The 24026-nt window shown below is 40.6% G+C and overlaps 3 protein-coding genes across 3 annotated transcripts in view; all 3 read left to right on the plus strand.

The window, feature by feature from the left end:
• Positions 1–7305, plus strand: part of LOC143416732 (basement membrane-specific heparan sulfate proteoglycan core protein-like) — a 119264-nt gene extending 111959 nt beyond the window's left edge. Inside the window, exons 21-22 of the mRNA XM_076882223.1 lie at positions 6096–6404; positions 7274–7305. Coding sequence (XP_076738338.1) covers positions 6096–6404; positions 7274–7305 — 341 coding nt within the window. The remainder of the gene's footprint in view (positions 1–6095; positions 6405–7273) is intronic.
• Positions 7306–7492: 187 nt separating this feature from the next.
• LOC143416733 (low affinity immunoglobulin gamma Fc region receptor III-like) lies at positions 7493–10242 on the plus strand. The gene is made up of 2 exons (XM_076882224.1): positions 7493–8097; positions 9968–10242. Exons 1-2 carry the CDS (start codon positions 7827–7829, stop codon positions 10240–10242), a joined length of 546 nt encoding a protein of 181 aa, XP_076738339.1. The 5' UTR covers positions 7493–7826.
• A 680-nt stretch (positions 10243–10922) lies between these two features.
• Positions 10923–22352, plus strand: LOC111501562 (uncharacterized). The gene is made up of 9 exons (XM_024799609.2): positions 10923–11085; positions 11245–11260; positions 11340–11431; positions 11801–11851; positions 11970–12032; positions 12165–12224; positions 21354–21416; positions 21497–21559; positions 21660–22352. The coding sequence occupies exons 1-9, from the start codon at positions 11010–11012 to the stop codon at positions 21665–21667; spliced, it is 492 nt and encodes a 163-aa protein (XP_024655377.2). The 5' UTR covers positions 10923–11009; the 3' UTR covers positions 21668–22352.
• The last annotated feature ends 1674 nt before the right edge of the window (positions 22353–24026 follow it).

Genomic DNA, 24026 nt, shown 5'->3' on the forward strand with positions numbered 1-24026 from the left:
CTATTTGTCGTTTCAGGTTGTAGTATTACACAACATTTTCGGATCTAATAGAAAAAAAACGAGTGTTTCGTAATTCATTCAATTTATTGTCTTTATTTATAACTGGCATTATTGTTTCATTCTATTATAGAATCTGACAAGAAAGATGCAAAATTGTATTCCATCATGCTTTATTAGCTGCTTCGCTGACAAACAAATCAACAATGCAAAAAAAAAAAAAAACACAACATACTGGAAAACAGTTATTCATCACTTGATTGCTTCAATACAACCCTTGGGCACATATATGCGGGACGTTTCGTGGCTGTTTTGATATCGCTCTCTCTCTTAACCGATCAAATCTCGCTGTGGTGTTTAAACTCGGTATGACCAGGTTGATAGAGGGTGCCCAGTCTGGATCGCATTTGTTAAGGTTCAAAATTGAGGAAGGAGAGTACAAACCACCCATGGTCCAGAAGCTCTTGGTCAAACAATGATTTTAATGACTACACACGTGTGGGAAGACACTCTGTACGCAGACAGCAAGTAGTCTTCGACTTAATCAAAGCATACACAGATATTTTATAGCATCAGGGTTTGATTTACTGACGCCCCTTCATGCGTCACAGATACATTTTATACATAGATCAGATCAACACCACAATGACTTTTAACCCAGAAGATCATCTTCTATTTTCATGGCCGATTCCTCCGGTCAACCTTTCAGTTCCTCTTTCTTGCCGAGAAGACAAGGACGGTTCCTCTTTTACCGAGACATGACTAATCTCTCTCTCCTCTAAATAAATCTAACTCATGTGTGTGTGTGTGTGTCACGACCTCACATGCTCTCTGTGTCACCTCTTCACCTACTAACTGTCTGTGTCTCGTCCTCAAATGCTCTTTCTCAATTCACCTGTTGCACTTCTGACCTTTTACCAGACCAGAGGCTCACTGAGACTATATGTATGTCTTCTACTAAATAAATGTTTTAATCAAGAACCCCTACTAAAAGCTTAATACAAGAATATGAACATATAAAAGATATTAAAATGAACTGTTGTGTAAGCATGTACTGCAATTCCTTCTATGTTCTAGTTTTCCCTCAGCATGGATCATCTAGACACTCTCACTCGGTGAAGCTTTAGACCATTAATGAACCTGAACATCAACTCAAATAAGCACAGATATGCAATATGTATAAAATAGTTATAACTGCACCTGGAATACAAAGTTAACATCATCATAAACATCTTAAGGCCATCTTAAAGCTATCTGTTACATTGTTAAAGCAATGATCATACTGCAGATTATATTATTAATGCAATGGTAATAATGATGATTATTTAACAATAGCAGTAAAATAATTTCCCTGCTCCACACATTCCAGCATTTTGTAGGCTGGTTTTCCTACAAAACACAACAAACATTAGCCCGCAAAGCCACAGTGAACAAAGCAGCATAGCGCAACGAATTCAATTCAAATCAATATAAGACTTATTTGTAAACTACATCAACAATTATGTTATGATAAATTATGTAATAACTACAACAGAAGACCTACCTTTGTGGAAATGCTTGGAGCAGACTAACATGTGAGCTGAAGTGTTCCTCGACGTTATATTTAGTCTTCGAATGGCTGCAATCCAGGCCATCTGTCGCCTCTTTGTTGCATCGGAAACATGGCTTGAACAATTTCTCTTCCACGACGTAATCCGATAAAAAAAAACTATCTCTTTACCCGTCGGCTTCCCGTGGCTGTCATGCGTCACTACACGGCTAAGCCACTCACCCAGAGAAGACCGGCTGCTGCTGCCATCATCATCCTTCATCATTTCTGCTACACTGGCAGGGCTAGGGGCTAGGACTCTCCTCTTCGGGTTCGTGGGGGATGTTGCTAGCTCCGGGTCCGATAACAGGCACCACACCCACAGTAGATGTGCTGCTCGGTGTGAGGTCTTGCAGCAAGCTATCAAATACGGTGCATTTCTTGGTTTTTAAAAAAACGCTATGCTTTGCCAGGTGTTTCATCAGATTTGAGGTGTTATCTCCTTTGCACAGTATCAGCTTAAAGCACTTGTTGCAGGCTGCTGAGTTTGCATCTTTTGCTGTGAAGTACAGCCAGACTTTTGACTGCTTTGCCTTGGGCATTTTTAATCTGTAGCTCTGTTCTAAAAGAACATACATACCTGGGCCCGCCTTCTATCCTTGGAAAGGAAAAATGATTGGCTAGAGTCCAAAGTGTATGACATCTCACGAATAAAAAGCACCAAAATAAAGCACCGAAATGTGCGCTGCTTTTTGGTCTGATTACTACTGTTTATGTCAGAACCGATACCGGTACCCATCCCTAGTCCTTAGATGGCACCGCTCGGTCCTTGCAGCAGATTTCTACCAAAAAGATCTGCTGCAGAAAACAGCCTGCACACAAATCTGCGGAGCAATCACTTCTCTTGTAATAAAGCACATATTTCTACCGACTAATCTTCCCTGTATCCCATTTGTACAAATTTTAAAAAGTAAAATCAAATTTCTCGAAGTGTCTTTACATATCATACATCTATACAGTTCTTACTGGCCAATAACAATGTTATACATTTTAGTGCAAATCAAGTGAATCATGAAAAGTGTCTCATGCAAGCGCATTAGCCCAGGGAGCACATGTGGGTATGCTAGCATACTTCTCACAGGGCTAACACAGCTAAGAAATCCTTAACAGCTTCTGCAATCACATTTCCAACAAAACATCATATCCTGACCGATTTTAGAACTTTGAAACCGGACTGTGAATCACAATTCAATTTGCATAATTCGAGACTCACCAGGATATTCTTCACACAATACATTAACTCTGTAGCTCAACAGGATTGAAAGTTCCACAACAGCTTTGTGCATCTACAAAACAAAATCACTGCTCAAAACAAAGTTTCATGGAGCTCTTTTACCCATTAAATACAGTGCAATAAACAGAGAGATGTACCTTTCTCTGTGCAGACAATATGGAGCACATATAATGCACACCGTAGAGCAGCGCTGAGGTGCATTCAAGGTACATAGGAAAACTTAAACTTAACAAAAAGTAAAACTTAAAAAAAAAATACCATTTACAATAAAAATAACCATGGGTTACATAGACATTTACAGATATTTAGGACCAGAGTCTTTGTTCTCACCAGCAGTTTATACCTACACAGCAAATCCAGCATGTCCAAATTAACACTGTCGGATTTGATTTCAACACTATTAAAGTGTCTATATGGGTCCACACCAGAGAGTGTTAATTTAACTCTTTTTGGAGAGTTGGTACGTTAACTCTGATTTAGTGTTAAACACCAAATCTGTCTGGAGTTGATAATTTAACACTTGGTGTTAAGAGTTTATATATTAACTCTCAAAGAGTATTTTAGTTTAACTACGTAAGAGTTATCTTCTAATTCATTCTAAAAAGTAGGAATTTTACTGTTCTGAACTTCTAGAAATTTCTTTTGGAAATAAACATTTACTAAAAAGATGCAATGGTTTTTGAAAAACATTTATTCTGAACTGTGCACCACAATTTCAAAACATTTTCTGAAAGACGTAACAGTGTACATGTTCTCACTTTCATTAGAGTTTTGTTTATCAAAAGGTCTGACATGGTAAATGCAAATAACAGCATTCTCATCACTTATTTCTTCAATACAATATGCATGTCCTTCATTCATCCCTTTGTGGAACTTCAACGCACTTCTGCTCTCCCCCATATTCCATCTTCACAAGCATATCCTGTGCGGAGATTGAATAAAAATTAGTTGACACTAATTAATGGCACAAATAATCCAGTAAACAATTGCAGCACAGTTAAAAAAAAAAAAAAAGGAATCCTCTTTGAGCCATTACTTGTGTAAAGTATTTTCCCAAAAGACAAAGACACAGGCAACAGGTAATACTGAACTAAATGTAAAACCTCAACCTTTTTCATTTTTACCTAAACCGTGTGCACAAAACTCTGGAGGGATCTATGCTAACGTAGAATCCAGTCAGGACGCCTGCTACTGCTATTTGCTCGTTTTTTTGGTTTTTTTTATGGCCGATCGTTTTCAGGCTTCAAGTAGCACCATTATACCAGCATTTCACATTCTAGACATTGTTTTAGGTGTATTTGACCAAAAGTTTGACTGAAAATTCACATGCAAGCTTTTTTTCAAGGCTGTGGTATTTGCCCGCAAACAATACCTTTCAGCTAGCTAAAACAGAATATTATGCTATCAGCGAGCAACATGGCTAATGCCTTTCACACAGCTTTGTCTCAACTCCAAAGAGCCACAGAAGTAAAAGCTAATAATAATAATTGAAACAATCTTTGAAAAAATGACTTAGCAAGCATGGCAAACAACTCAAATATGTAGAGCAAAATGTTCTGAAACGGCTTCACTTCAGCTTCGATTGGAGCCGTGCTGGGGGCGGAGTCTGTGAATTTACTCTGTTGGTGTCATAGCCCCTCTAGGAGTTCAGAGTTAAGAGGTCAAGAGTTAATGTTTCCATTGTAACACCTCCAGATTTGACATAGAAACACTCATTTTTAACACTCGATTTTAACTACTATCATTTTACACCTCAGAGTTACATTAAAAGAATGTGACTCTGCTTAGAGTAAAATTAACTATACTTTTGCAAGAAGACTATTAACACCAAAACATTTAACACTTTTGAATTTGCTGTGTAGCTTCCCTAAAATAACAGACCACAGATCAGGGTGAACTTTGAACTTGTTTTTGGGAAACAGAAGGCACGGAAATATACAAACAGTTTCCAGTTTACATTAATTTATGCATTAATGTAATAATATAAATAAATGTCTCTCTCTCTGTCCAGTTCAAGTTAGTTTGACTCTTATCTGTGTGAACTACAAGTTAGCCTGTGTTAGCTCCTTCAGGGTTAACCAGCTTTCTTTCAGCTGCTCTTCAAACTCTGATCAATATAAGTCGACTCAGTTTACTCACTAGACCTGCAGAGTGGCTGTTTAGGAATAATCAGTAACACAGTGAGTTACCAGTACAACACCAACACAATCAATGGAATTACAACACTGAAAGCACAAAATCAGCTGTCCACAGATTTACAGAGAAAACTTTTCACAGTCACAGTCTGGTGTGGAATCAGTTCTTGGATTAAATCCTCTGTGTGTCGCAGTAACAGTTTATGGTGGAGTCGTGTCACAGTTCAGAAGTGTGAGTCAGTTTCTCTGGAATATCAGTTGATCCATCAGGAATCCAGGGGTTTTGTTAAGGTCTTAAGGTCGGGGGCTCTAATCCACTGAGGTACCCCTGAGCAAGGTACCATCCCTACACACTGCTCCCCGGGCGGCCAGTGGCTGCTAACTGCTTCACTGAGTGAATGGGTTAAATGCAGAGAGGGGTTTCCCCATGGGGATCAATAAAGTATACATTATTATTAGGAACAGAAGATTTCAGTGGAAGTTCAGATCTCCTAGAGGTGGATCATTAAGGTTCAGCAGTATCAGGTTTCAACGCCAAGATCTGCACTCGACTAATTAACCTGATCTGTTGTGCAACACAAACACTGAAGTCTTATTCCAGCATTCCTAACAGCTCAGCTGGAAATCACATCCAAACTGCTCCCTGCAATGGCAGCGTGCTTATTAATGTGGCCTAAAGACATCTGTGCACATCGACAGGAAATGTCAGCTTCCACAGCAAAAGAATATAAAACACACTTACTAGGTCTCATCTTAGCTATCAGAGGCTTCAACATCAGATTTAGTAAAGAACACAAGCACATAGCATGCTAACTGACACCAAAGACAACCAACTGTGACTCACCAAATCCTCATTCAAACTGCATCAAACAGATTTTATCCACAAGGACTGAAGTTGGACACCATCACTGTGAAAGAGTGGAAGTAAAAATGCATCTGTTTATAACTTGCTCTCTTGTTGAATCTCTTCCCCTCACTCAGATTTCTCCTGCTTGCTGTCATATTTTCTTTAAGCTGGTTGAACACTTTGTAAAATGTGTTTCTGTTCATATAGACTGAGATTATTATTATTTGTATAAACTGAGCTCACTGTTCAGAGACTGTACTACATGTTCACTGAGAGAAAACCTTTGTTGAACAGATGAACCCCGTCCTGTCCTCACTGTGTCTCCATCATGGCTGAGTCCTGGAGCCTCAGTAAATCTGAACTGTGAGGTTGAACATCCGTCTGCAGGATGGAGCTTCTACTGGTATAAAGCTGTTCCTGATCTGAAAACATTCAACTATAAATCCTCCAGTTATGAGCTGCTACCTGATGGCAGTGGGACTGCACAGGACTCCTACATCATTCATGGACAAACACACACAGCAGGATATGTGTGCAGAGCTGGAAGAGGAGACCCAGAGTATCACACTGATCACAGTCAACCAAAGTTTGTCTGGTCTGCAGGTCAGTTTGTTTCTCTCTGTCCTTTCAATGAGCTCATGTTAGGTCATCATTTTTATTCACCAAGATTTAGACCATTAAAATCTCATCTCCATGACAACCATTTATGCCTGTGTACATTAAAACTCCCCAAAAGAAGAACTGAACTGAATATTTTCCTTTCTCTCTGTGATCAAACCAAACTGAATTTCTTCGTTTCCTTTTCTTATTTTTCAGTTTTTATTTAATGTGATAACATGAAAAACAAAAGACATCTATGAGATTTTAAATGTTTTGATATTTAAACTCATGTTTCTGTTTGTACTGATTATTTTTACTTAGTGCACAGACAGGATTTACACAGTTAAGACTCTTTGTTTAGTGCTCAGGTAGGTGTTCAGATAAAAAAGTCAAATATAGTTAATGAAGAAACAAAGATGTCAGCAGGCAGGTTAACAGCTCTGACAAATACAAGGCAAACAGTGACTACAGATGGACGCTAGAAGAAGACGTCACAAATAACAGCTGCTGTTATTGTTCATTTAAAATATACTTCAAAGGTTTTTAGTTTTGGTCCTGCTGCTGCAAAATATCTCACTGTAGAAGGAATCTGTGAAACAGACAATATCACAGAATTATGACAGAAACATTACAGCAAATGACTGAAGTGTGTTCAGAGTGATCTGTATCAGGTGGATGATGCTGAGAGTGATGACTCAAAGCTCATGATGTCACATGACCTGTACCAAGCTCTACATGAGCTGCCAGCAGATAAAGCATGTGGGTTAGATCATCTTAAACATGTCAGTATTCGGCTCCTTTGTTTTCCACTGATTTGACTGTCTGTGTGATTCAGGGCTTGTTGTCAGACTCAGTGTTGTCTGTTCTATTAGTGCTGATCAGGGTTAAAGCTAAAGTCCCGTGAATGATTTGCCTTTAACCTGAGCCAGTATGATTTGGAAACTTGTAGAAAGAATTCTGCTGACAGATTAAGCTCCAACGCCCCAGCTTAAAAATTATGTAACCCATGATGTCACGCCTTTTATGCAAATATCACCATGTGTAATATCCACAGAAAATCTAATCTAAATGCTCAAATAAGCCATTTCTACAACCACCGAACACAGCAAAAATAAGTGATGATTCAAAGAGCAGTTACATAAATGCAAAACAAACAAAACCAATCCAAAAATTCTCCAGACTCCATGTAATGATATAAACAAAGGCTAATTAGCTTCTGCAGCTTTTTGCTGCACACTTAGTTTCACCACACGCCAACCAAGATTCACTGACCCAGCCGCAAAAGAAGACCGCAAAAACGCTTCTGTTAGTCTGAGTCAAAGAGGGGATCAAAAATCATGAGAATCCTGGTTTACTGGTGCGCCAGTCTAAAGTAAAATGGGGTGATAGCAGTCCTAACATCTGTGAGCTTTGTCTCTTCACTGCATGTTGTTTCCAGATGTTCATTCAGCAGCGTCTCTCACAGTGAGTCCTGACAGAGTGCAACACTTCACCTTTGACTCTGTCTCACTGACCTGTGAGGGAAACTTCACTGAGTGGAGAGTGAGGAAGTTCTCTGAGGACGGCCGACTCTCTGACTGTAGCAGAATGACTGGATCCACATGTGACATCTACACATCAAAGTCAGATACTGGAGTGTACTGGTGTGAGTCTGGATCAGGAGAGTTCAGCAGTGCAGTCAACATCACTGTACAGAGTATGTTATTATACATTTACTTCTTGGATCTGAATGATTTAGACGTCACATGAACATTTGTCTCAGCTTTGCTCTATGTGAAGTAATTCTATGTGGCAACACAAACAAAACTGAGACAATTTTAGACAAAAAAGTATCAAAATATTCTTTGTTGTTGGTCTCATTTCACTCGATCTTTTCATGCTTTTCAAACATCACGTTTGTAAAAACTTGCACACAGTAATTTTATATTTTCTCTGTCAGAATAAAACTCTAAAGAGCTCAACATCTCTGTTATCACATTAGATGAACTTTTATTGTCTCCATTATTTAAATAACACAACTATACAAATGTTTACAATTTGTATATTTGACTCCTGCAGGGAAAATAAAGGGAGCATCCCAACTATATTTCCAGCCCACTTAATCAAATTTTGAATTTGGGATCTGAGCTTGACAGAAAGTTTGCCAAATCATGTAGTGATAACATGACAGATTCAACAATCTCCCTATAAAATGTAACATGATGCATTTATTTACTCCATGGACCCTCAGCCTTCTAAAAAATGCAAGTGGTGACTACATGAATGATCCACATGATGAACCCACTGAACTGAACATCTAAACATGAAATATTGTCTCTAGGAACCATGATAACAGGGTTCATGCTGAGAAATAAGAGAGCGGAACCGGCTGTTCAAACCCCCACAAGGCTGCCCGCTGGATTCGAAGCGACGGGACGAGGCGCGACCTCTCACAACGAACGTAATATGGTCAACACCTTGGAGACGCTTACAGCTGCTGTGAAGGCTCAAAACAACACCATTGAGCGTATGAGGGGAAACATCAGAGAAAGGCCTACTCAAAATGACACCCTTGAGCGACAGTTGGAAAACATCGCGGAACGGATCACTGCAGTTGTGAGGTCTCAGAATCAAAAGACTGACAACACCATGGAACAGAAGTTTGATACCATCATGGGGAGGCTCGCGGCTCTCCAACGGGAGATCGAGGGACCAGTGTCAGAGGGCTAAATTCGAGCTGCTCACAAAGGAAATCAACAATATTCAACATTTGGACACCACGGCGCCAGCTGCTAGGCCCAAGGCTGGAGCCCACCAAAACAACTCCCTGATAACGACTGTGTGATGACTATTCTTCCCGTCCCATGAAGGCCACCTGGGTTGGCTGGCAGACTGTTTACTTAGCCTGATAGAGCGAAGGACACTGTCTCCGCTGAACTATGGACACGCACACACATACACTTACACTGATAGGCACTCACTCATCCCCCCTCCCTTTCCAACGCCTTCGATGCTTGTTTCCGGCGAGGGAACACGGCGGGTCTGTGTGCCGCGCTGGAATGATAGCGCTGTGCAGGGTGGCTGCTGTGTTTCTTCGGATTACTCCTCACCCCCCACCCACCCCTGTGGCTTGTCATGTCTTCACAATGTTGTGCTGTGGACATTTATGTGCTTTTTTGTGCAAAGGAGTTTTTTTTGTTTCCTGTTCTCATGCTGTCCTACCATGGAAGCACAGCATGAGTAGGGGTCTCTTTTTTCCTCTTGTACTTTCCCCACTGTAGTGTACATTTCAATGTTTTTTCCTGATTCTACCAATCTCCGACCTGTATCCCCATGTAATGTTTGTGCTATATGTGTAAGGTCGGGGGGGGGTCCCATTTCACTGCAGGGCAACCTGCATGTGACGAATAAAGCTTTGATTGATTGATAGTTCAATATTGTCTCCAGTCATTAAAACCAGGCTCTCAGAAAATCTCTCTGAAACCAGGTCAGCATGTAGATCATGAGACACGACTCACAGCTTTTTCTAAAAGTTTTGCACCAGCTGGTCTGACTGAAACAATATGTTTGTTTTTTTGTTTTCACAGATTATTATTATTATGGTCCTATCCTGGTGAGTCCTGTTCATCCTGTGACTGAGGGAGCTTCTGTTAATCTGAGCTGCAGTTTGAGAACACAAAAAATACTTTCCAATGTGTTTTTCTATCACAATGACAAACTTATTCAAAATGATACCCGAGGGGAGCTGAAGATCTCTGCAGTGTCAAAGTCTGATGAAGGTTTCTACAAGTGTCAGTACTCAGGAAGAGAGTCAGCACAGAGCTGGATGTCAGTTAAAGGTGAGCAGGAACAAAATATTTGATGGATCTTTATAAATGAGTTTCATGCTTGAGAAGGAACATTAGATTGTCTGTTTAAAGGCTCGAAGTCACCTGGATCTATTTTGTAAGAACTTTATAAAACTATTATGTAATATCTCTATATTGTCAGGTTTAACAGCAGGTGAAAACAGCAGAGGATGTAATGAGTCAAAGTTTACTCAAACAAAGGATAATTCATTTAACACAACAGATTGTGAGCTTTGACTTGGTCAACAAGAACAAGACATAAATAAACCTAAACTTAATGAGCGAGTCCTACAAAAACATCTTAACTGAGGTGAGAGAGACAGGCCAGAGGAGCGGACATAACAGTGTGAGGGCGGCAGGGCAGGAAAATCTGAGGGAATGTGACAAGACAGAGAGTGTTCATAAAGTGGCTGCAACTATGCCTTACTTGGAGTCCAGACTAGCTGGGTTTAGTGGATGAAGGCAGAGGTCTGTGGAAACTGTTGAACGATGGGCAGGCAGGCAAGTGAGAAAGAGGCTCTGAGGGGGCAGCAGTGGTGGTGAATAGGGGGGTAATGATCCAAGGTGGCAGGCGTCTGACTGGAGGTGAATGATGGCATGAAAACGAATATTGAAGCAGGAAGAAACTGAAACAAGGGGGAAATCTGTTAGCATACAAACCTTATTTTCCTAGAAAGGATCCTCGGAGACCTGCCTGGTTACCTCACTGAAATATTCATTATTGTTTGTTGTTGCAGTAACTGTGTCAGGTACTGACAGCTCTTCATCTCCTGTGTGGTTGATGGTTGGACTGGTTTGTGGAGTCTCTCTCATTATTATTCTCCTGCTCTTGTTGTATCGCTGCAGACAGTCCAAGTGTAAGAGCCTCTTCTTTTCATGCTGTATTAGAGAGTTTATTTACTACATACACTTTAATTATTCACACATATACATGTATTCTGATCTCATGACACAAAATATCAGTGGAACAATTTATACATGACAAACATGTGTAATAACATTTGTCTCTTTCACAGATTCCTGCTTCACCAGGTTGGTAAAATACTTTTTATTATTATTTTAAACAAGCATCAGTTACTTTTGAGTTTATTGTGTTTATTTCATGTTTCAGGTCGATCCAGTCTGAGAGTCACAGTCCGGGCTCCTCCACAAATCATGGAGTCAACCAGAATGAAACTCATGTGTACGACTCTGTTCATCCTGGTCAGTATTTAAACTGATCTTGATTATCATTATTAATATTGACTTTTAAAATCAGTCTTCATTAACAGGAACAGTTTTTAGGTTCATTTTGTGCTCAGCAGCTTTTCAAAGAACGTTCGTCAAAATCTAGTTGGACAAACATCCAAACAGCCAGCTGACACATGAACATAAAATGAGAAATAAACAGGATTTTACAACCTGATTGTGTCTTTAAGTCGACTGAAAGAATCCAATGTTGTTGTTTAATATCAGAACAACACAAAGAGTAACAACAAAATATGTTATAGCCTGGTTTTGACTTAAACATAATTATTTAATCTTTAGTTTTTTATTCAATGATTAATTTGACCCTGGCTCATCTTTTATTAGGTACCAATCACATCTATGACTCAGTTACGCCAGTTGAAGACAACAGAAATGGTGCAGTATATTTGTTGAAAAACACAGAGAATTTAGAGAAGAAACTTGTTTTTGATTTAATGAAACTAATTCCATGTGAAATGTTTACAATCCTGTAACTAAAATATGAACATTTCAGGATCAGATGAACATCAAGATGTCACATACGCTCTGATTGAACTTAAAAACTTTGAAAAGAAGCGTAAGTACATAAAACATGTGCAGTTTAAAATTAATAAATGTAAATGTAATGTAAAAACACAATAAATAAACATTTTAAAAAATTTGACAGTTAATTATTTCCTTATGTCCAACAATCTTATCATCTTCACAGGGAAGCATCATGAACCAGAGCAGAGTGCTGTTTACTCTGAGGTGAAGACGGGAGCTGCAGGTACAGTCACAACAGTCTCATTCAGTGTTTGTGTGCTTGTGTAGCCACTAGGTAACAAAAGCTCAACACTGCGCCTAGCATCCTGGAGCACTTCTGTTGTCTTTTGTACATGTTTGGAGTTTTTACGTGTTTTGAAGTTTATACGTGTTCCTTTGTCTGTAGGGGCCACCGTAAATATACTTTTATTTATTCACTCCACAGAAAATGTAATAAATAAATCATATAATACAAAAATCAACTATTCACATTTCAACTTTTAACTATTTAAATTTTCAGCTTTTTCCTTTTAAAGCAGGGGTGTCAAACTCAATTGCACAGGGGGCCAAAGCTCAAGGCACACTTTAGGTTGCGGGCCAAACAATATAAACATTTATTGAACACACTAAAACAATGTTTTTAAACATAAATATGAATAAAAACAGACAGGAACATTATTCCAGATTAAATAAACTTAAAAATAATCAACTTTAAATTTAAATATTTTGCTCTTCATAAAAATATATCCTGTCAAAATTATGCAAGTTAGAAATATGAACATGCTGCCAAAACCCCCAGAAAAAATAAATGAAAGCATACACAAGGTTGGAGCCGCATGTAGACGGAGCTGGGCGTTGCTTCAGGAATAGAACTAGTAAACTGTGCGCCCATTCAGTGTCGTACTTTCCCTTGAGTGTATCGTTACACTGCAGCTCCATCTGAATCTGCACAGGTGCAGTTCAGCAAAGTCCGCTGACTTGGTTCAACATTACTTGGCAACAGGGAAAGTGAGGCAGGTTGCACTGGTGCATTTGTGACAGCTTCACTTGAAATGCCTTCACCGCATCATACATGCCATGTCCATGAACTGACAGATTTCCTTGCTGAGCTCAAAAACTCTATTGAGAATTTTTATCCCAACTCAGCCAACAGACCTCTGTATGATGAGAAATCTCGGCAAACTCTGAATCTATTTCACATGTAAAAGACTGAAATTGATGGTGATTTAAACTTTTAGCTCAGATAAAATGTACGGTCTGCGTTACGGTGATCATTACATGCTCCATTTTTAGGACTTTACCACACAGCCTTTCCTGGTGTGTGATGCAGTGATATGCTGTTAACTCACCAGTACAGTTCTGCTCCTGCTTCTTTACTCGCATCCTGCTGACTAGTCCGCTTTTTTCACCGCACAACACCTGCGCTCCATCTGTTGTAAGTCCAACAAGTTTGTCCCAGGGCAGTTTCATGTCGGTTACACTTTGACATACGTTTTAAAAAATGTCTTTTTCTGTCGTTGTCCCGTGCATCGATTTAATGTTCAGTATTTCCTCTCCACGGATGAAGATGGTCAGCTGTGCAATGTCCATCATTGTGGTGTAATCTGTTTAAGTATAACCTGTTTTATTGTGAAAGGGGGGTTCTGAAACTGCAAGTAGAATAATAAAGGTTGGAGTTTGAGTGCTCTACAAAGTGTCGCTTGAATCCTTGCCTAAAACCACGACATGGTGTCAGAAGTGGGATTGCAGTAAGAGCCTTGTCATCGGGGAGTGACGGCAAGCGGCTTTGGGAGCGGTAAAGAGTTTTTCTCCAGACGATAAGATGTCGGACGAAGAAGCAGGAGCTAGTGCAACAGCTACACAGCCTCGCATGTCACGGCCCCACCAGCAAGCTAACGGCGGCTATAATGCTAACGCCAACTTACCCCCGAATGCCACATTCACCATCCAACCTCCCGAGCTGTTTGATTTCTCAAAGCCACAGCAATGGGAAAAGTGGATAAGGAGGTTTGAAAGATTTTGACCTTAGCTTAGAGGCTAACCAGGTAAACACACTCATCTACTGCATGGGGGATGAAGCAGATGATATCCTCCGAGGGCAAGCTTTATCGGACATACAAAGGCAGCAGTACCAAGCAGTAAGAGACACTTTGGATACGTACTTTGTTCCCAGGAAAAACATTATCTATGAGAGAGCCCGCTTTAATCAAAGAACACAGCAAGCTAATGAGACTGTTGACTCGTTTGTCACCGCACTTTATGCTTTAGCTGTAAACTGCAGTTTTGGTGCACTGCACGATGAGTTAATAAGAGATCGCCTCGTCGTGGGTCTGAGGGACATCAGCTTAGCGGAGAGACTTCAAATGGAGAAAGATTTGACGTTGGAGAAAGCGGTTAATCAGGCCCGGCAGTCTGAAGTCATCAAAAAACAACAGACAGACATCAGAGGGGAAAATAAGATGAAAATAGATGCTGTGACAGTGAAGCACAGGGAACAAAAGCATTCAACATTCAAACCCCGAAGAGAACGTAAATGCACAACAAAGGACAAAACACCAAATGGGAGATCATGCTACAGGTGTGGGAAAACCCCTGCGCATGGTAAAGGACAATGCCCAGCAAAAGATGCAACATGTCACTCATGTGGTAAAAGAGGACACTTCCGTAAAGTGTGTAAATCTGTTAAATCTGTGCATTTGATAGAAACAGAGAAAAGTGATGATACGCCCGTGTTCCTTGGTTCTGTAGACGCAGGTTCAGATCCTTGGTATGCAGACCTTACTATCAGAAACCACGAAGTTAGATTTAAGATAGACACAGGAGCTGACGTCTCTGTTATCCCAGCCCAGATGTATTACTGCATAAACCAAAATGAGACAGAGTTATGTAAACCAGATAGACCATTGTTTGGTCCAGGTGGTACTCCACTTGATGTGTTGGGTATGAGCAGAGAAACAATTTGCAAAGGCGAACAGGAAATACAGGAACATGTGTACATTATCAAAGATTTGCACATAGCACTGTTAAGCAGGCCAGCAAGTGTCAAGCTGAACCTTGTGTGTAGAGCTGACAGTATTGACTTGAATGTGTTGAATGAGAACTACCCAAAGCTGTGTCAGGGATTAGGTTTAATGCAACAACCTTATACGATTAAGTTGAAACCCAATGATGTGCCTTTTTCCCTCGCCACACCAAGACGGGTCCCTGTCCCTTTGTTAGGAAAGGTGAAACGGGAACTGGAAAGAATGGAGTCCATGGGAGTAATCAGAAGAGTTGAAGAACCAACAGAATGGTGTGCAGGTATAGTCCCAGTGCCAACAAAAAACGACTATGTGCGTATTTGTGCTGACCTCACTCACCTCAATGAAGCAGTGTGCAGAGAAAAGTACATCCTGCCTTCGGTTGAACAGACACTTGGATCCCTGGCGGGAGCAAAAGTCTTCAGTAAGTTAGATGCAAAAAGAGGCTTCTGGCAGGTTCCATTGTCACCAGAGTCAGCACACTACACAACATTCATTACACCCTTTGGGCGCTTCCACTTTAACAGACTTCCCTTCGGAATAGCGTCAGCCCCAGAACATTTTCAGCGTAGAATGTCAGTGATGCTTAATCGGCTGCCAGGTGTGGTTTGTCACATGGATGACATCCTCATTTGGGGACAGGATCAGCAGGAGCACAACGCCAGGCTGCACACAGTGCTCAATAAACTCCAAGAGGCTGGTGTCACACTAAACCTGGAGAAATGTGACCTGAGCAAACAGGAAGTGAAGTTCCTCGGACACGTTTTGTCTGTGGAGGGAGTACAGCCAGACCCAGACAAAATTGGAGCGATCACAGCAATGAAAGAGCCATCAAACGTCAGTGACGTGCGCAGCTTTCTCGGGATGGTTAACCAATTAGGCAAATTCATCCCAGGACTGGCCGAAAGAGACAAGCCCCTAAGAGACCTGCTCTCGAAGAAAAATCAGTGGGTTTGGAGCTGCGCACAGCAAAAAGCATTCAATCAGCTAAAAGGCGATCTGACGTCAACTCCCATTCTTGCACTCTATGACCCAAACAAAGAGTTAAAACTGTCTGCAGATGCTTCCTCCTATGGACTGGGAGCAGTCCTATTTCAAAAAGAGGGAGAGCAATGGAGAACTGTTGCATATGCATCTCGTTCTTTAACGGAAACAGAACAGAGGTATGCACAGGTGGAGGAGGAGGCGCTTGGACTAACATGGGGTTGTGAAAGATTCAAAGATTTTCTCATCGGGAGACACTTCTCCTTAGAGACTGACCACAAACCACTCGTCAGCCTGCTAGGACAGCAAGCTCTAACTGAGCTTCCACCCAGAATCCAACGGTTCTGCCTAAGGCTCATGAGGTACAGTTACACCATCTCACACACTCCAGGCAAAGCACTCCTCACAGCAGATGCACTGTCACGTGCACCCGTTAACCAAGACCCTGATTCTAAGGCTACAGCTGAACTACTGGATGACACAAATATATATGTGGATGAAATAGTCAAATGCATGCCTGCTACCTCGACATACATCACACAGTTAAAGGAACAGCTTAAAACCGACAGCATGTGCTCAGATGTCATGGCTTTTTGTCAGAGCAGCTGGCCAGAATACAGCAATCTCACAGGACCAATTAAAGCATATTGGCCACACAGAGACACCTTAACGGTACACGACGATCTGCCACTGAAAGGCACCAGACTAGTGATCCCTACTGCTATGCGCCACTCTGTCCTCATTGCCCTACACGAGGGACATCAGGGAATGTCTAGATGCAGAGAGAGAGCCAGGAAGACAGTATGGTGGCCTGGTCTGAGTGGGCAAATAAATGAACTTGTGAAAAACTGCACCATATGCATCAAAGAGCGTACCAACCCAGTGCAACCTTTAATGCCAAGCCAACTCCCTGAGAGACCATGGCAAAAAGTTGGAGCAGACCTTTTTACGTTTAACAACAGCAACTATGTGCTTCTGGTGGACTACTACTCTAAATTTGTGGAAATAGCCAAATGTACTCCCACAAGATCGGAGGATGTTATAGTGCATCTAAAATCAATCTTTTCCAGACATGGGATTCCAGAGTTTCTCTACAGTGTCAATGGACCTCAGTTTTCAAGTCAACAGTTCAAAGACTTTGCAGCAGCTTATGGGTTCAGGCATGTAAAAAGCAGTCCAAGATTTGCACAAAGCAATGGTGAGGCTGAGCGTCATGTCCAAACTGTGAAAAGTCTGCTAAAGAAAGCAAAAGACCCATATCTTGCACTTCTAGCTTACAGAGCAACCCCATTGGCTAATGGATATAGCCCTGCGCAACTACTAATGGGACGAAGACTGCGCACGTCAGTTCCCCAGCTTCCTTCTTTGCTCAATCCCAGCCTGCCCAACAAGGCTACAGTGTTGACAAAAGCGAGAGAGAGAGTGATGAAGGACAGTGTTGCGTACAACAGGAGACATCGTGTGACAGAACTTCCTCCACTCTCACCGGGACAACCAGTGTGGATTACAGACACTAGGCGTGAAGGGACTGTCATCTCCTCTCACTCCACACCCCGCTCATACATTGTCGAGACCCCTTCAGGAGCCATCAGGAGAAATAGGCATCACCTCCAGCCATTGCCAGATGCCACACCAAAGTTACAAACCCCAATTACGCCTGTCAGTCCAACAGAGAACACCCTGCCTGCTTCAAACCTATCGGCGGCTACAACTCTGACTCCTAAGACAGAAGACCCAGGTCCTGTCAGAACTAGGGCTGGCAGGGTTGTCAAAAAACCACAAAGACTGGACTTGTGAAAATAAACGAAACAAAAAAAAAAAGACATGGGTTTAAAAGTAAAGGAAAAAAGGTTGAAGAGAAAGAAAAGTTTCTATGAAAGGTTCTAAGAAAAAAAAAGAGTACAGTTTTCATATATGCAGTAAATGTTCTTGTAAGTTTGATGTTTTCAGCGAAAGGAGGATGTGGTGTAATCTGTTTGAGTATAACCTGTTTTATTGTGAAAGGGGGGTTCTGAAGCAGGAAGTAGATAATAAAGGTCAGAGTTTGAGTGCTCTACAAGGTGTCGCTTGAATCCTTGCCTAAAACCACGACAATCATGTCTGTACTTTCATCCACAGCAAGATGCAATAAAGTTTTTGCTTCTTTCACACAACTGTGTTCTTAAATCAGTGGCCATGTCACAAACCCGATCAGCAATCGTATTTCTCCTCAGGCTCACATTTGTCAAAATCTGCGTTTTGTCTGGACACAAGACGTCGCACACCTTCATCATGCAGCTCTTCAGAGTGGTACCGGGCTGATTTGGCTATCTTCTCTTCTACAATAAAACTTGCTTTCACAACAGCTTCACTTTGATTTTTGCTCTGGTGAAAAAAGTCTGCTGAAATGTCAGATTCTTCTTTAGCTCTTCTACTTTCTGTTAGTGATGGGTCGGTCGCGAACGAAATGGCTCTTAGAGCCGGATCGTTGACGTGAACGACGCAAGCCGGCTCCTTATCGCGAGCCGTGGGTTTTTTTTTTCTTTCTCTCACCCTCTCTCTCGCACTTTTTTCCACTTCACTCAGCATGCGAGCCTTGTGCTTTAAGCTGGGCAGAGGGGGGAGGGGCGGTAGTTACACTCAGTAGCACAGGAACAGAGCGGGAGGGAGAGAGAGAGAAAGAGAGCCAGGGACAACAACGTCACATTAGAAAGGTATAGTAACCATCCACAACTATTTTCAGTTGCAGATGATAAAGGATTCAGAAAGTTTATTCATGCAGGCCCATATGACAGAGAATATGCATGTTCTTTTTGTTTTCATATTATAATTTATATTTAATTGTGTTGTGTTTTGCAGTGTTTTGTGTTGTTTCACTTTAAATTTGTAAAAGGAAAAAGCTGAAAATTTAAATAGTTAAAAGTTGAAATGTGAATAGTTGATTTTTGTATTATATGATTTATTTATTACATTTTATGTGGAGTGAATAAATAAAAGTATATTTATGGTGGCCCCTACAGACAAAGCACGTACAAACTCCAAAACACGTTAAAACTCAGAAGCACAGAAGTGTGTGGTAATAACGTGTAAATGAACATTTTTTTTAAATTATTTGACTATATATGAATGCTTGTGTATAAATACATAAACAATACACATATGCTTTCAATTGTGTAATTTAAGTGATCTAGGTAGCTCTGTTTTGGAAGTTCAGTTCATGCTAGAAATGTGTTTTGGAGTTTGTACGTGTTTTGTCTCTAGGGGCCACCGCATATATTTATATATAAACATATATAAATAAAACCACTTTTTTTTGTACATCAGTAATTCCCTTTGTGCATAATTTTATATTATTGTTAATAATATATTAATTAAAGCAACAAAACAACCTGAAGAGCCGGTTCGGAGCCGAAAGAGCCGGAAATCCCATCACTATTTCCTGTAGTTTCTGCATTTAGGTTTTTCAGCTTATCCTGACGTTTTGTCTCGCAGTGCCGTCTTAAATTAAATTCCTTCATTACAGCCACATTAGCTCCACTAATAAGACACACGGGTTTACCAGCAATGTCTGTAAACATATATTCAGTCACCCACTGGCGCTGAAAGGCTCTGCTTTCAGAATCAACGTTTCTCTGCACCATTGTGAGCGGCTAGCTTCACAATAACAGCAGTTTGACTTGATTGACGCGGGAATGTTCCCAGTTAGCCTAGCGTTCAGCAAGGAGGCTGCAGCGCTGCATTATGGGATCTGTAGTTTGTATATTATTAGCGTCTCATATCACCGGGCCATGCATAACAATAATAGTACATCTATATAAAATGATCTCTGATTTTGACACGTGTTTTAAAGAAATTTAAAGTGAAACAACACAAAACACTGCAAACCACAACACAATTAAATATAAATTAAAATATGAAAACAAAAAAAAGATGCACATTCTCTGTTATATGGGTCTGCATGAATAAACTTTCTGAATCCTTTATCATCTGCAACTGATAATAGTTGTGGATGATTACTATACCTTTCTAATGTGACGTTGGCTGTGTCCCAATTAAGAGACCACACGCTTGAAGTACGCATTTTGAGTGCGATTACGTCACCGCCACGCGACGACTGCTGTCCCAATTCGAAGTGTACTTCAAATGCATACTCCAAATGTCGATTTCCCCAAATATCAAGTGTGGTCCGGTGAACGCTTCGTGGTCCCATATATCCCACAATTCATAGCGCGGCGGTGGGTGTGGATAATTTTGTCGCAAAATACCCCACAAGAATAACGCTCCCCAGTGGCTGCAGCCAGACCCTTCTCCAAAATACGGCAGAAGGGAGCGGCCGAAGAGAACTGTCCGCACTTCTCGTACTTATAGTACGCACCGTACGCGTAGTGCACCAGACCACGCTTGATATTTGGGGAAATTGACGGCGCATTTGGAGTATGCATTTGAAGTACACGTCGAATTGGGACAGTCGTCGTCGTGTGGCGGTGACGTAATCGCACTCAAAATGCGTACTTCAAGCGTGCGGTCTCTTAATTGGGACACTGTCTCTCCCTCCCGCTCTGTTCCTGTGCTACTTTGCGTGTAACTACTGCCCCTTCCCCCTCTTCCCAGCCCAAAGCACAAGGCTCGCATACGGAGTGAAGCGGAAAATAAGTGCGAGAGAGAGGGTGAGAGAAAGAAGGAAAAAAAACCCACGGCTCGCGTCGTTAACGTCAAAGACCCGGCTCTAAGAGCCGTTTCGTTCGCGACCAACACATCACTAATTTGTTGGGTTGCCTTTCACATAAGTCCTAAATCTTGGAGGCAAAAAGTCCACTTTTCATCTGGATTTACTGAATCACAGCATCCAGAGCTTCTGAACCAGACCACCAATCACATAACCAAAGACCATCAAATAACACATAATCTGAGTGTGCTCTATCACTGGAGGCACAGCAGAGCACTTTTTACGCTGTTTTTTTGATACAGGAAAGTATCAGATGTGCCAATAACATGGAAATGTGTGTATGTGGAATAGATGTAGGGCATATAAAATATGAGTAAGGGATGAAAGAAGGGAGTGATTCAGACGGGCAGATGAGTATAAATGGAGCTGTTTGGGAAGGTTCGAGGTTCTTTATGTAGTTTGCTAAAGATGAGTAACATCGGAAGAAAGCACTGTGGAGTCACAGTCAAAAGTTTCAGTTGCCCAATCACTGTGGACTTATGAAGTGAAATTATCATTTTTTTGTCTCTCAAAAGAGTTGGAAGACTTTGTACCGTGTTACTCATTCCTCATTTGGACTTTCAAATCAGACTTGATCTGCAGAGTTTAAATCCACATGTGTGCAACAGCTCTGTGTCATATATCTGCTGATCAAATGTATCCTGAGCTCTGACTTCTCTTTTAGAGGACAGTCTGATGTATGCTGAGGTCAAACACCCCAAAAAAGGAAAAGCCAAGAAGAAAGCAGGTAAACAAATTCTGCCATCACCTCCAGTGAATGTTGTTCAACATGTTTATCTGGTCTTAAAATCTTCTTTCCACTCACAGGAAAATCAAGTCCTGCAGCTGATGCAGCAGTTTATTCTGAAGTCACATTAGGAAGCTTTCCTGGTAATTATGCTTCTGTGCAGGATGAGTTATTCTTCAAGTTATTAAATGGCGAACATCCTGAAACTTGGACATTTCTGTTCTTTGTGTGTTTGTCTTACAGGTCAGTGAGGAGAGCTGCAGCAGCAAAAAGGAGCATTTTATGAATCCACTGTTGCTCCTCTGCTGCTCAAATATCAGATGCTCAGTCTTTAGTGTTTATGAAGATGATATTGAATAATAATATGATATATAGTTGGTACTGTGTTTTAGCATAAAGCACACAGAGATGTTTCCTGTTTCAGAGTCATGCTCTTTATATTTAGCTGATATTTTTATTCATTGTTGAACTTTTGTATAAAACTTTGAATGTATCCTGTTCCACAGAGAAAAAAGTCTGTGATTTTTAGTAACTGATAGCAGCAACTTAAAGTCAGCAGAGTTACATTAGGAAGTGCTGGTATAAACACCCACAAATACTTTTACTGTCTGAGTGTAAAGATCTATATTGTGTAAAAAATAATTATTTGGTATAAAAACATGAAAAAGCTCTGGCTGCATCATGATTCATTTAATGTCAGATACTTTTATTGTAGTTTTAATGTATCTCGTATTTTAATCTGAAGCTGTGAATGTTTTTTTTTAATGTTGTTTGCTGTTCTCACTTTTTCTGAATTTTACATAGTTTTTTAAAAGTTATTTATTTTGAATGTAGAGCACTGTGATCAGCTCTGTTGTTTTGAACATAGTATATAAATACATTTGACTTTGACTCCACTTTCTCTTGTATTTTAATCTGAGTAAAGATTAAAGATTGTTTGGGCTTGATTAGATTTTCTTGGCTTTATGATTTGCTTTAAAGCTTTTATTGGAGCTGTATTGTGATACTACCTTCTATTTTTTTTCAGTAGGGCGCAGTGCTCTCCATTTAGAAGTACTTTGAATTCGTGTATGTACACATTCCTACTATTATTAATTACTAATTATTGAAGAAAGAAAAGTCTGATCATTAAAACAAGTTGGTTAGGTCGCAGTGGATATTTGTGTCCAGAGCTCTGCGAGTTGATGATCCAGTCATGGCCTTTGATGATGTTGAGCATCACTCGCTGTCCTGTGCTTGTCCCACATGTGGCTTTCTAGAGGAAGAAAACACAGCTGGGTGCGAAAACATCGTCAGTACACACTGTGAGGTGCAGCTCTGCATTATTTGTCTGTTTGTTTTTAAAATATTATTACCCTCCATCCAGAAGCAGACGTGGACAGGTCACCACTGTGTCACATGACTAACTCACAGAGACACACAAACATTCAAACACCACGGCACAGGAGTTTTACTTTGTTTGTTGTTAGACTAGAATAGAATTATTGTCATTGCACATGTCACAAATAAAAGGCAACAAAATGCAGTATTGTTGTTGTTTTGTAGTATCTTAAAATACACTATGTAAGTTTTGGTATTATTTCCCAACATGTACTGTGTAACTTTTATGAATTTATGAAGATATTGAATTTAACTGTAGTGAAACCCTAAACTCAGAGATCCTGGTGTAACTCTACAGATCTCCTCTGGAACCAAACTTTATTTTTGACTTGTTTGAGAAAATACTCACATAAACACAATTTTAAGTCTAATTTTCAGGTTTGGCCACATTTCATTGACTCATTTTATTAGTGACTGGTCTGCTATATTATTCATCTTCAAACTGAGCGTCAGGAAGAAAGGTGATTGAATGTGACATGGCTGACAGGCTGGTCTGGGTTATCTGGGTTTACTAGTAAAAGACCATAAAGGAGAAAATCCCCAGTGAGTGGCAGGTATCTGGGTGAAAATGCCTTGTTGATGTCAGGAGAATGACCAAACTACTTTAAGCCAATAGTTTAAGGTTTTGCCACTGAGCAGGGAAGCAGGACTGAATAGCTGCACTTTCTTAGCAGAAACAGGGAATTTTTTACAAGTGAAAATGGTGAAAAAAAAAAAAAACAGTTAAAAAAGTGACATCCACAGCAGTGTAATCCCCAGCTCCTGGTCTGATTCTCCAAATACAAAAAACATCCTTCCACAGCTTTTCCAGAACTATTTAAAAAAAAGTCTCTGAGCTTTCCCCTCCCCAAGATTCCTGGACATAAAGGAGAAAACGGGTAAGTAATTTTAAAAACACAAAAAGGAAGGTCTTGACTTACAAGCCAGAGTGACACTGACTGTTTGTCCTACAATGATCCAGCATCAACTGAAGCTCTGCACTCTGCAACCCAGAGGTGGAAACCCTCCTCACTGTCCCAAAACTACACAAATATGAGAACACCAGAACAGACACACACACACACACACACAGTGGCTGCATGACTGGCAGGACTCTTGTGAACCACACTGTTTACACAGATGATCTTGTGGTCTTTAGTCCTCATAGTGCTGGTCTCCTGCAGCGCCTTCACGCATGTTCTGCTTCTAGTGTGGTGATATCAGACATATCCAAATGTTTGACTTTTGGTT

The sequence above is a fragment of the Maylandia zebra genome, linkage group LG3 (assembly GCF_041146795.1).
Source record: "Maylandia zebra isolate NMK-2024a linkage group LG3, Mzebra_GT3a, whole genome shotgun sequence".
NCBI classification, from domain to species: domain Eukaryota; kingdom Metazoa; phylum Chordata; class Actinopteri; order Cichliformes; family Cichlidae; genus Maylandia; species Maylandia zebra.

Bases quoted from the DNA above. Each gene is read 5' to 3' on its own strand.
- LOC143416733 (XM_076882224.1), top strand. From the start codon at position 7,827: ATGTTGTTTCCAGATGTTCATTCAGCAGCGTCTCTCACAGTGAGTCCT. The intron at 8,098-9,967 runs GTATGTTATTAT...TTGTTTTCACAG, and splicing joins AGTCAACATCACTGTACAGA to ATTATTATTATTATGGTCCT.
- LOC111501562 (XM_024799609.2), top strand. From the start codon at position 11,010: ATGGTTGGACTGGTTTGTGGAGTCTCTCTCATTATTATTCTCCTGCTC. The intron at 11,852-11,969 runs GTGCAGTATATT...TGAACATTTCAG, and splicing joins AGTTGAAGACAACAGAAATG to GATCAGATGAACATCAAGAT. The intron at 21,417-21,496 runs GTAAACAAATTC...TTCCACTCACAG, and splicing joins AAAAGCCAAGAAGAAAGCAG to GAAAATCAAGTCCTGCAGCT.